The following is an 11681-nucleotide window of genomic DNA, read 5'->3' on the forward strand; positions in this document are numbered from 1 at the left end:
TAGTTGAAGATGGTTAGAGCGCCCACTGATGGACACTCTTGACAACAGCCAGGTGGGTTTCTGTTTCCTGCGTGGTTTATTCATTTATGTATGTATGTATGTAGGTATGTATGTATGTATGTATGTGTTTGTTGGTTAGTTTCGTCAGCTGAACGATCAGAGTAAACAACAGTAGCTCCAGCCCATTGACTGTAAGTCTATCCCTCACAGGCTCCCCCTCATTCCCGCCAACAATTAAAAATGGCTCCACTGTTAGCAGCTGTTGATAGTGGGGATAGTTCACCCCAAAATGAAAATTCTCTCATCATTTACTCACTCTCGTGCCATCCCAGATGTGTATGACTGTCTTGCTTCTGCTGAACACAAAGGTTTTTTGAAAAATATATCAGCTGTTGGTCCATACAATGCATGAATCAAGTCCAGTTTGTGTATAAATATCAATTGTTTTTTTTTCTTCACTTTTTCGAACTTTTGATTCCATTTCTAGTGAGAAAGTAATATTGTAGTTATTAAATATATGCTTAGTAATCGCCAAAACTCTCTTGAATTTGTTCTAGATTAATAGTCCGTTGCAGTTCGTTGGACTGAATGAATGCTGGTATTCTAGCAACGATGTGACATAGCGCTGCCTTGGAAACCTGTCCAAAATCAGTTTCCGGAGGTACCTTCATACGCAAACGCTGTCAGCTAAGTCACTGACTGATAGGTCAGCGAGGCAACAAGGTAGCTACATTTGGATTTAGCAGAGATGGGCCACTTGTATTAAAATGAATATGAGAAATTGGAACGTCCAACGGATGTAGAAAAGGAAGTCCCGAAAGAGTCAATCACCAATCACCTCAGTCAGTCAACTGAGAACACACGTGTGGATTGGCTATATAAGATGGGAAAATACAATTTTCACATACCATGAAAAAAGAACCACAACTGTGTTGTCCGATTTTACTGCTTATTTAAAATATGTTCTTTGATCATAATCTTGACCAACTATTTTGGAGATTTCGTTTTTTTCTCATTCAAGTAGATAGGAGCTGCACTTGTATGCCGCGTAGCTGCATGAGATCATTCCAAAGATGGCCACCTATTGAACTGACTTGCTAAAAATACTTTGGTGGCTGAATTTGGAATTGCATACTACCCATGTTAATATGTTAGTATGCTATTTCAAACTCGGCTGGTGCTTAGGAGGGCTGTTTGAAAGTGGAGATTTATAGTAAAAAAGGACTTAAATATTGATCTGTTTCTCTCACCCACACCTATCATATCACTTCAGAAGACATGGATTAAACCACTGGAGTCGTATGGATTACTTTTATGCTGTCTTTATGTGTTTGTTGGAGCTTCAAATTTCTGGTCACTATTCACTTGCACTGAATGGACTAATAGAGCTGAAATATTCTTCTAAAACTTCATTTATATTCTGCAGAAGAAAGAACGTCATACCCATCTGGGATGGCACGAGGGTGAGTAAATGATGAGAGAATTTTTAATTTGTGGGTGAACTAACCCTTTAATGTAAGGAAATGTGCAATAATAAAGAAAACAAATAATAAAGTATACAATATGCAAAGCACTACATACAGTATGTTACAGTGTAGATTTTAACAAATTGTTCCAGATATAACCACTGAAACGCCCTAAGCAAACGTCTTTGAATTAATTAATGAATAGGCTACTCCTTTTACAGACAGACTGAGTAAACAGCTCAGTGCAAGGTGGCATGTTTAAGACTTCCCAGCTGGCAGCTTTGCACAGCTCAAGCTGTTTGTGTGGAGAATTCAACCACCTTCTCTTAGGGCGGTCCTGACCTGAACACCCAACTAGTCATCACTGGGGATACAGTATCCAACATTCCCTCACTTTAAACTTCCCTTCATTCTTACCCAGAGGAAAAAGCAACCCCTAGGAGTTAGATAGCTCAAGGATTACAGTAGGCTCGAATAAGGAGTGATGCCCTGAGATTACTCATGAGTCAAGCTATCTAAAAAAAGCCCAGCACTGAGAAAGTGTCTATCCGAGAGTAAGTAGAGACTCGACTATAACCGGCTTTGAGCACAATGACTGCGCTGTATCCGACATTCCTGCTTTTCACAGGTGAGTCAGCCCACTTCTCATTTTAACAATTCACTTTCATTCTTGTTTCTTACATTTATTTATTTAGCAGATTCAATAATAAAGATTAGGCATCTGTGGTGGGCTATGGGCACATTTAGCCTAATTTATACAACAGCAACAAAATTACTTGAAGATTTACTCAAATTGAATTAAGTAATCAAATACTAACCTAAATAAAATACCTACATACTTAGTTTTATTAATTTAATTTGGTTAAAAATTACACAATTCATTTGATGGAATTTTGTTATGAAATTGAAATGCTTAAATCTTAAAAGAGGCTACAATATTTTTTTGAGTGTAGTTGTTTTGATTTGTTGGCTTTAATATTTCACACTGTAGTGTGTGGGGTAAAATTGCATTTAACCAGTAGGGAACTCCTCCAAAATGTCCAGAATTGGAATAAACTGTATTTATACAGTATGTAACATATTTGTTTATCCAAGGAGTCTTTAAAGAGTTCATTTCATTTTTTAACTAAATTCTTGAAACCTCTTAAAGGTACAGTAAGACCTAGTTAAAGCTTCATGCTTTTTCTTGTTTCCCTTATTTTGTAAAATCAACGTAGTGCTTTATGGCTACACAGCTTAATAAAAAAATCTTTGTGTCATTTAAACCATCAGAATTTTGGGTTGACCATGTCACAAATAAACTTTCTAAGAGCCATTCACTGTTGGTTTAGACCCATAATGAAAGTCACTCAATCAATCTGGAATCTTACACTTCATCAGTGGAATCTGACACTGCATTGGTGGAAAACTGCCATATTCTTTCCTTGAGAACATGTTGGACAAGTTCATATATTTCACTTTGTCAAGACTTAAGTCAACAGACAGTTCATTTACATAAAATTACCATAAATAAAAAGCATTTTATGTTAGAATGTGGCATTGTGTGTTATAAGAATGCAGTATGATATGTTAAAAGTGGTGTAACATTCCTCATTTGTAAGTTGTTTGGGATAAAAGCATCTGCTAAATTAATAAATGTAAATGGAATTTGGGGCTGTTATAATCTTATGTTATTGTGAATACCTGCATTGGGCTAAATTCAGTGTTTTACTCTTTCAAGTAAGTATGGCATCCCTGCAGCCACAGAGGTCTATACGGAGTAAAAGGGGTTTGCTTGAACTTGCTGGAGTTATTAAGTGCAGCACTGGAAGATCAGCTTTAGCATATTTGATGTACGGATGTTACTGTGGCCTTGGGGGTCAAGGGTGGCCCAGGGACAGAGCAGACTGGTAAGGCACCACCAGGGTCTCTGTGTGATTATGTATATTTGTAGCAACAAAGAGAACTTGTTGATGTGATTGCATTTACCCATTTAAATCTACTCCATCTTGGTCAGACTATGTCATTTTCTGTGCCGTTCCCTCAGACATCTGGAAAAGGCATACACCCAACCCTCCCACATGCAAAATAAAAATTTCCCTTAAACCATTTCTTAACCTCAATTAAGGATGCAGAGACACATCTTGCTGGTCTCAGTGAGAGAGATCTATGGACGTAGGCAGAGTGAGATAAAGAACAATAAACAAATATGCTCGAATTACAACAAATGATACAACTGAGGAATTGCTCAAAGTAATCTTACCATAATCATACACTACTGGGAAAGATCTTTTGTGATGTTTCATTAAAGATGATTTCCAGGTCATCTATTCCAGATTTTCCCAACCTTTTCTGTCTTTGGGTCCCCATCAGTATGGCTAAAGTACCCTTCATCGACACTAAACTAGAAATGTGTTGAAAGTTACTCAAAAAAGTAATACACTTCAAATTGCTAATTACTTCAATAAAATTCTAATCATAATAATAATAATTTATGTTTTAAATCTAATAAATACATAAAACTATTTTAGAAACGTGTAACCCAAGTAATGTACAAATAAACTTTTTTTATTTTTAAGTAATTAACTAGATTGAAAGTCAGTACTGTAATCTGACTACTAGAATTTAAAATGTAATGTGTTAAACTACTTTTATGACTAAAAAGTAGATTACAGTAACCAGTTACTTTTTAACCAAATTACACCCAACACTGGTCCCTTTCTATTTACTCATATTTTATCAATCACGATTATTATTAAAATGGCCATTATTAGAATGAATTACTTTTAAACTAAAAACAATCAATACTGTGGTTGAAAAACAAACACACCAAGTGTAGCTTCCTTTTAAACTGAAGCAATTTAGGAAATATAGAATTTGTTATTTTATAATTCAGATTGATTTTAGTTTTATTGACACAATGAAAATATGAAAGAGCATTGTTTTGTTGTGTAGAAGTCAGTGAGATGAGTTAAGAGAAAGGCTGCAATAAATCAAGCTTTGACCGGTGTCTTTGTATACATTATATTAACTTATGTTCTGCTATCATCTACACAAATGGACAAAACACTCATATTAGTTTGTTTTCTTAAAGGTGCACTCAGTAATTTTGTCCCTATTAAAAAAGTTGGACTCCTAAAGAAATTAATCATAATTTTGAAACATATGTATAAAATCATGACCACTCACTTGAGGTGAGGACTCTAATCATATCAGTAACCATAAAAAGTTGTTTTATTCTACATGGGGCAGGGGCACCTTCATGGGGGCTGCCATTTTAGAATCACATGACCAGCTGAATATTACGTGCTTAATCTCAGTAACCGTCTTGATATTGGACATTTTCACTCTTGGATTAAATTAATCATGGCTGATTGGAAATAGTGAATTCTACAATGGCATCTCCAACAGAAAACTATTGATTTTGAATGATGCTGCATCCACACCACTAGTGTCACTGTAAGTCCAAGATGACACAAACAAAATGTTACTGATTGCACCTAACTGAATGTGTTAAGAAAAAAAAAACTTTTAGCTTTTAGCCCTAATATTTTTATTTTAAAGTCATAATTTTCATACTGTAGGTTTAACAAAGCAAAATCATGGGGGCCTGGGTAGCTCAGTGAGTAAAGATGCTGACTACCACCCCTGGAGTCACGAGTTTGAATCCAGGGCGTGCTGAGTGACTCCAGTCAGGTCTCCTAAGCAACCAAATTGGCCTGGTTGCTAGGGTGGGTAGGGTCACGTTGGGTTAACCTCCTCATGGTCGATATAATGTGGTTAACTGTGGGGCGTGTGGTGAGTTGTGCATGGATGCCTTGAGAGTAGAGTGAAGCCTCCACATGCACTATGTCTCTGCGGTAACGCGCTCAACAAGCCACGTGATAAGATGTGTGGATTGACAGTCTCAGATGCGGAGGCAACTGAGATTCGTCCTCTGCCACCCAGATTGAGGTGAGTCACTACACCACCATGAGGACCTAGAGTGCATTGGAAATTGGGCATTCCAAATTGGGGAGAAAAAGGGGAGAAAATAAAAAACAACAACAACAACAACAACAACAAAAAAAGCTAAATCGAAATCTTTTGAGTATATGTACCCCATGATTGGGAGTCACTATTTGTCCTACTTTAATCCAGGTGCTGTCACAAGCATGACTGCTGTTATGGGGATGCAGAATTTAAAGGCTGTCAAACAAAGACAGAGCAGTACCAGTGGACATGTGATGATGAGGAGGCTGACTGTGGTATGCTGTTGTTAAAATATTTAACCAGCAGTTTTATACTCTTTTAGGCTCAATTTTTGCATTATAACAACTGTGGCTCTAAATATGATACACAAATTCAAACAAATTTAGGAGCAGAAACTGAGTGGGGGAAAAAACAATCTGTGACTATGAACATTTTGATTGTTTTTTTCCCTCAGTTTCAGGAAATAGCAGGAATACAGGGTGTATAACAGATAGCAAAGTTAAGGCTAAAAAGCAGCAATGTTCTAACCAAACCACAAGATATTTTAAGGCCTCGTTCCCGCAATAAACACCATAACATGCTATTGGCAACACTCATGAGATTTGCAGTATATTGTTTAAGAGGAAGCCGTAAAAAATATTGTTTTAATACATGGAAAATATGGTTTCTTTCACTATGCAAACTGCTAATTTTACACTGCCAACCATTTACAATTTGTGATGTCTTCCACGCAGACTCCCTTAATGACAGATGTGCGAAAATCCTCTGCCGATGTGACAGGGAAGCAGCCAGATGCCTAAGAAAAGCCCCATTCAACAGAAAATACGCTCTGTGGCCAGATTTCCTCTGTGGATGTGTACATCCAACCTGCAATATTTACTAATTTCAGTATGGTATATTTGAAAAATCTCAGAACTTGTATGTCTGATGAAAATTACAGTATATGTTGATTATTGATCTTTATATTGTTACAATGATTTCCATTTCCTAATTATATGTATTTTGTATTTGCATAGTTGACCTGTTGCTAAAATATGTACAAATTAATCAATATTTGTTCATATTATAGGCCTCATCCTTTTGATATGGCTTAATTTCAGTTGTTGTATTAAGCACAAGCTTCCAGAGTGTTTTCTGAATGCCACTTCATCACTTTGGTCATTTGGGGAGACCAGGGCTAGTTGTCACACTTTTTTACCCCAGTGGATACTTTTCAAGTTAGGTCAAGTCCATTTCTATATGCACATACCTTAAAGTCAAGACTACATAAAAAGCTATTGAACATTTCCATTGTTATTGCCTAGGAAGAAAGATTTAACACGTTGACACTTTGTAACTATATGGGGTAAGTTACTGTATACTGTACATACTGTATTGTAAAATGCAGTGTATCTGTAACAGTTGACGCACTGTTTGACGTCTCATCGATCAGCTGCTAAATTCCTTCTAATTACCTTCCTGAGCATTGTTAAAACATCAAAGAAAATCACAGTGAGTTGTAAATACAAAGACAATTAAGAGAAAGCAGAGAGGCAATTAAGGGACATCCAATGGTTATCCAATGGGAGTAGATGCATAGTAACATATCTGTGTCATGTCTGAGCAAGAGATCTAAAACTGTCCTTTAGGATGCTCTGACATTATTGATTTCATTATCTGTTCATAAGCTGAATTTGAGACCAAACATAGAAATTACAATCATGTATACTAGCAAAATTAGGTTCTGTGACCAAATGGTTATGTGTATTAGATATGTGAGCACATCTGTTTCACAGACAGACCCATCCTGTGCCTGCATGTGAAGGTGTTGGTGAATTGTCCTAACAGTCCTCAATAAGCAAGAGTCTCTTGCATCAGGTAGGCATCAACATATGGCAATGAGAAGCATGTATACTTAAAACAGCTTGTAAAGTTGCTATAATACATTGCCTCCATTGTGTTTAGCCCTACAAGTGCTTGCGATGGGGGCTAGTTGTCACACGGGGAAGTTGTGACAAGGGCTATATCTCAGTAACGATAAGCTTTGGAGTCAAAAGTCCAATTGCACAAATGTGCATTTTCTCTAGCAGAGGTTTGTATGTTGGTTACAAACACCTAGATCAAAACCCTCTAAATTAGATTACATTTAGTGAATTCTATCCTACAAAGTGCATTTTCACCATCATCATATTTTTATTAGAGCTCTTGAGTAAACAAGCAAACATAAACAAAACACACTTACATTAAGGCAAGTTATTCCACTATTATTATGCAGGCAGATTTGAACTAAAATGTTCAAATGTGCTCTTATGTCAGAGATATTTTTCATGAAAGTAAGTAACTATATGGAGTAAGTTACAGTCAAGGTTGGGAGGGTTACTTTTGAAATGTATTCCACTACAGATTACAGAATACATGCTGTAAAATGTAATTTGTAATGTATTCCATTAGATTACTCAAGGTCAGTAACGTATTCTAAATACTTTGGATTACCTCTTCAGCACTGGTAGATTTTTTCACTTGTTTTGACTATAAAAACTCTGCCAGTACAGTAAGACAAAATACACACGTTAAAAATACATTCTCTGAAAAACCTAAATATCTTATGCAGTGTTGTTTCTAAAACAAGATAAATCAAAATGGTTTGATAGTTTTGTACCTTACCTTTTCCATTTATTTTTTATTTTTTATGTTCCATGAATCGTTATGTGCTTCATAATTGTTTTACTTTAAAATTGTGCTGTTCACGGTAATACCAGGCGTAGATTTAAAGACCCCCCCCCCCCCCCCCTCCAATATTCCATTGGGGCAAGTTGTCACAAAAGGTCATCATGTGTTCAATTAACTATTTATTTATTTATTTATTTTTGCCAATAATGGTGGAAATGTTCAAACGCTTTTTTGAAACAAGACTTTAAAGTATGTGCCTATACAGAAATTCAGAAATGAACCTACTATGAGAAATATTCACTTGAGTAAAATTGTGACAACTAGCCCCAGTTTCAAATAGTGTATTTCACAAAAAGACACACACACACACACACACATTTATATTCCACCTGCCTTAAAAGACATTCCACGTTCAATACAAGTTAAGATCAATTGACAGCATTTGTGGTATATTATTGATTACCACAAAAATGTATTTTGACTCGTCCCTCCTTTTCTTTTAAAAAGCAAAAATCTGAGTTACAGTGAGGCACTTACAATGGAAATGAATGTGTTCAGTTTTTGAACGTTAAAATACTCACTTTTTCAAAAGTTTAGCCACAAGACATAAACAATATGTGCACTGTAAAAAATTGCTGTAAATGTACAGCCAAATTCCTACAGCAATCTACTGTGATTCTTAAATACAGTAGTTTGCTGTTAAAAATGTTGCATTCTGGGAGATCAAGAGCAGGCTCACTGTGAAGTGACTAGTTTTACGGTAAATAGCTGTTCTGTGCAAGGCGTTAGGGGAAAATGAACATTTAAAATCATGATATCATCTTGGTGAAAGCTATAGTGACATTTTGAAACATATATTTTAAACCCAACATATATTTTAGTTTGTGGCACATGGTTAGTATTCATGATGTTTCTGACCAACTCCTCTGTTCTTTATCATCTCACATCAGCCTTCACTTGTCTGTCTAATGAGAAGTCAAATAAAACAAATCAACCTTAGAAGCAATGTACATATTAAATGTACAATTTTGCCAGGACTGAACAGTATTTTTTATGAAAACAAAAAACAAAAAAAACAACAACAATCTGTACACAGTAAAATAACAGTATAGCACTGCATTGTGGGCTATAATGGTGAAATACCCATAAGCCTTTGCGCTTGAATAAGTATGTATGCTTTGGCAAATGCATTGGAGCTACAAAAATTTTAAAAATTAAAATAAAAATTTAAAATAAAACAAAAAACACATACAAAATTATTTGTTCAGACTTAATAGAAGTCTTAGTTTAATTAGTGTTGTTGTTTTGTATCAATAGTTGTGTTTTGATTGAAGTCCCCATTATGGTGATTAGTGATCTCTTGAGTTGGCACCTTGGACCTTCTTTATTATTATATTACGTTCTTCCAGCCAGTCAATTTATGTTTAAGTAAAACGCAAGTTGTTGCATTGTGCTACTTGGAAGACAAAACCTAAGGTCAGCCTGAATGTCTGATCCTACCTTGCAAATGGCACTATATATGGCAATAGTGATGCATTACACATAAAAGCAAAAGCAATAAAGGATATTTCAGTGAAATTATATCAGCAAATTGAGTGTTTGATGTTTTTGATGAACTTACAGCATAACTCGAGTTGTTATCAAGACACACAGATATCAACTCTCGGCATACAAAATGCAACAGTGGTGACAATTAACAAACATACTTTTATGTAAATAAGTAAGAGCTGAACATTAAAATCCAAGTAACTTAGACTACAACAAAAACAATGTCAAAATAAACTAGCACATATTAAAAAATCGAAGTAATTTCTTCATGCCGCAGTGCATGCTGGGAACATAGCTGTTAATTTCAGCAACAGTAGATAGTATGTAATTTGACAGCTATATGCTGCTGAATTACAGTTGTATACTGTAGCTGTAAAAACAGTAACTAGCTGTTAATTTCAGCAACAGCAAGACACCGTTAATTTTACAGTAACATGTTGGCAACCCTGCTGCCAGTTCTTTACTGTTTTTTGATGGGAAAATCTTTAAGAGTGTGTGTAAACATGATTTTAGTGTGATAAAATCACTTTCTAACCTTTTCTGTATAAAGTTATGAAGACGTAATGTCACAAAACCCTAAAATGACTGTAATAGTGAGAACTTAAACAACTTTACAGCTCAAATAATATCTGTATAATAATAAGAATACATTTAAGTGCTTTTATAAAATTATAAGCTTCAATTTTAAGATAAAGCATGCTTATTTTGTCATAACACACTCCGTTTTTGTCTGCAACGTTATTTACAGAATTGTTGGTTAGTGTCTATTCACACACAGATTAAGCATACACACATGCCACTGGAGTCTTATGGATTACTTTTATGTTTCCTTTATGTGATTTTTGAAGCTACAAAGGTCTAATCACCATTCACTTGCACTGTATGGATCTAGAGAGCTGAGATATTTTTCTAAAAATGTTTGTGTTCAGCTGAAGAAAGAAAGTCATACACATCTGGGATATCATGAGGGTGAGTAAATGATGAGAGAATTTTCATTTTGTGGTTAACTATCCCTTTAAGGTTTAGGGAAGGTAGGTTTTGGTCATTTAAAACTCGAAAGACCATTATCCTTAAAAACCTCATCTTTCTGGAAGAAAATGTAACTTACTTTTAGTGCCGCACAGTAGACATTTTACCACGGACATGCCGCAGTTTGTTTAATGAACAACATAATGTCATTGGGCAAAAATGTCACCACAGTCACATATTTTTCTGGCTGTATGCAACCATTAATAAACAAAGAATACACAGTGCTTCTTTATGACACAGCTATTGCACAGTCGACACAGCCATAAAAGTACTTAATTGTAGGTTCATATGTAGATGAGGTAATTTAATAACACTGGCATGGTAAATCATGCTAATCAGTCTTTTGCTTTGTGCTGTGCTTGTTTGGGGATTTAAATAGACATAAATGGCCTTTGTATGCCATAGTTCACTCCTTACATGTGACTCTCATGTGAAGTTCCTCACAGTCTGTTGTCGGGCAGGGTGAAGAAGCTGTCTGAAACAGGAGAAGATCTGCCAGCCCAACAGCCAGAGCTGGCGACTGGGACCTGAATATCTGGGGCAAGTTCCACAAACACTCGCTCAATTGTGTCCTACCATGAGTGGTTAATGAGCGATGAAGTTATGGAAGTCATATGCCTCTGCAGTCACATGGAAGGGGGTAATGAAGGGGGTTCTTAATTTCATGTCTGATTGTTTACTTCCTCAGAGAGCATCTTGAAATTGTATGTGACCATCGGTAGACAATGCCCTTACTTGTATGAGTTTTTAAATTCCTCGCATTGGGGTTTTTTCTTTATCTATTACCATGAAGTCCATCTGGTTACTGGAAATGGACAAAGAGCTGTAGGTTCCACCCTTGTGTAATCTAAAAATATGTAGAGGACTTTGGTATAGACCAGTGGTTCTCAACTGAACCAAAAATTGTGTTGCAAGTCTGTTCTGCAGGCTGTGTACAGCAGAGGAAAAACAATGTAAATGCAAATAATAAAATGCAATTAAGCACATTATTATGCATAGTTAGGATAACTAAATAAATAGGCTGATCAAGTTTTAAAA

General features: G+C 35.8%; 1 protein-coding gene across 1 annotated transcript; it reads left to right on the plus strand.

Annotated features, from left to right (window-relative positions):
- Nucleotides 1-1821: 1821 nt before the first annotated feature.
- On the plus strand, nucleotides 1822-8219 carry LOC127450619 (phospholipase A2-like). The gene is made up of 4 exons (XM_051714856.1): nucleotides 1822-2094; nucleotides 3187-3355; nucleotides 5586-5692; nucleotides 6152-8219. The coding sequence occupies exons 1-4, from the start codon at nucleotides 2058-2060 to the stop codon at nucleotides 6298-6300; spliced, it is 462 nt and encodes a 153-aa protein (XP_051570816.1). The 5' UTR covers nucleotides 1822-2057; the 3' UTR covers nucleotides 6301-8219.
- Nucleotides 8220-11681: the final 3462 nt, after the last annotated feature.

The sequence above is a fragment of the Myxocyprinus asiaticus genome, chromosome 13 (assembly GCF_019703515.2).
Source record: "Myxocyprinus asiaticus isolate MX2 ecotype Aquarium Trade chromosome 13, UBuf_Myxa_2, whole genome shotgun sequence".
Classification (NCBI taxonomy): Eukaryota; Metazoa; Chordata; class Actinopteri; order Cypriniformes; family Catostomidae; genus Myxocyprinus; species Myxocyprinus asiaticus.

Excerpts from the sequence above, each read along its gene's own strand:
- LOC127450619 (XM_051714856.1), top strand. The coding sequence starts at position 2,058 with ATGACTGCGCTGTATCCGACATTCCTGCTTTTCACAG. Across the intron at positions 2,095-3,186 it reads GACATTCCTGCTTTTCACAG|TAAGTATGGCATCCCTGCAG; the intron begins GTGAGTCAGCCC and ends TACTCTTTCAAG. Across the intron at positions 5,693-6,151 it reads TGATGAGGAGGCTGACTGTG|ACTCCCTTAATGACAGATGT; the intron begins GTATGCTGTTGT and ends TCTTCCACGCAG.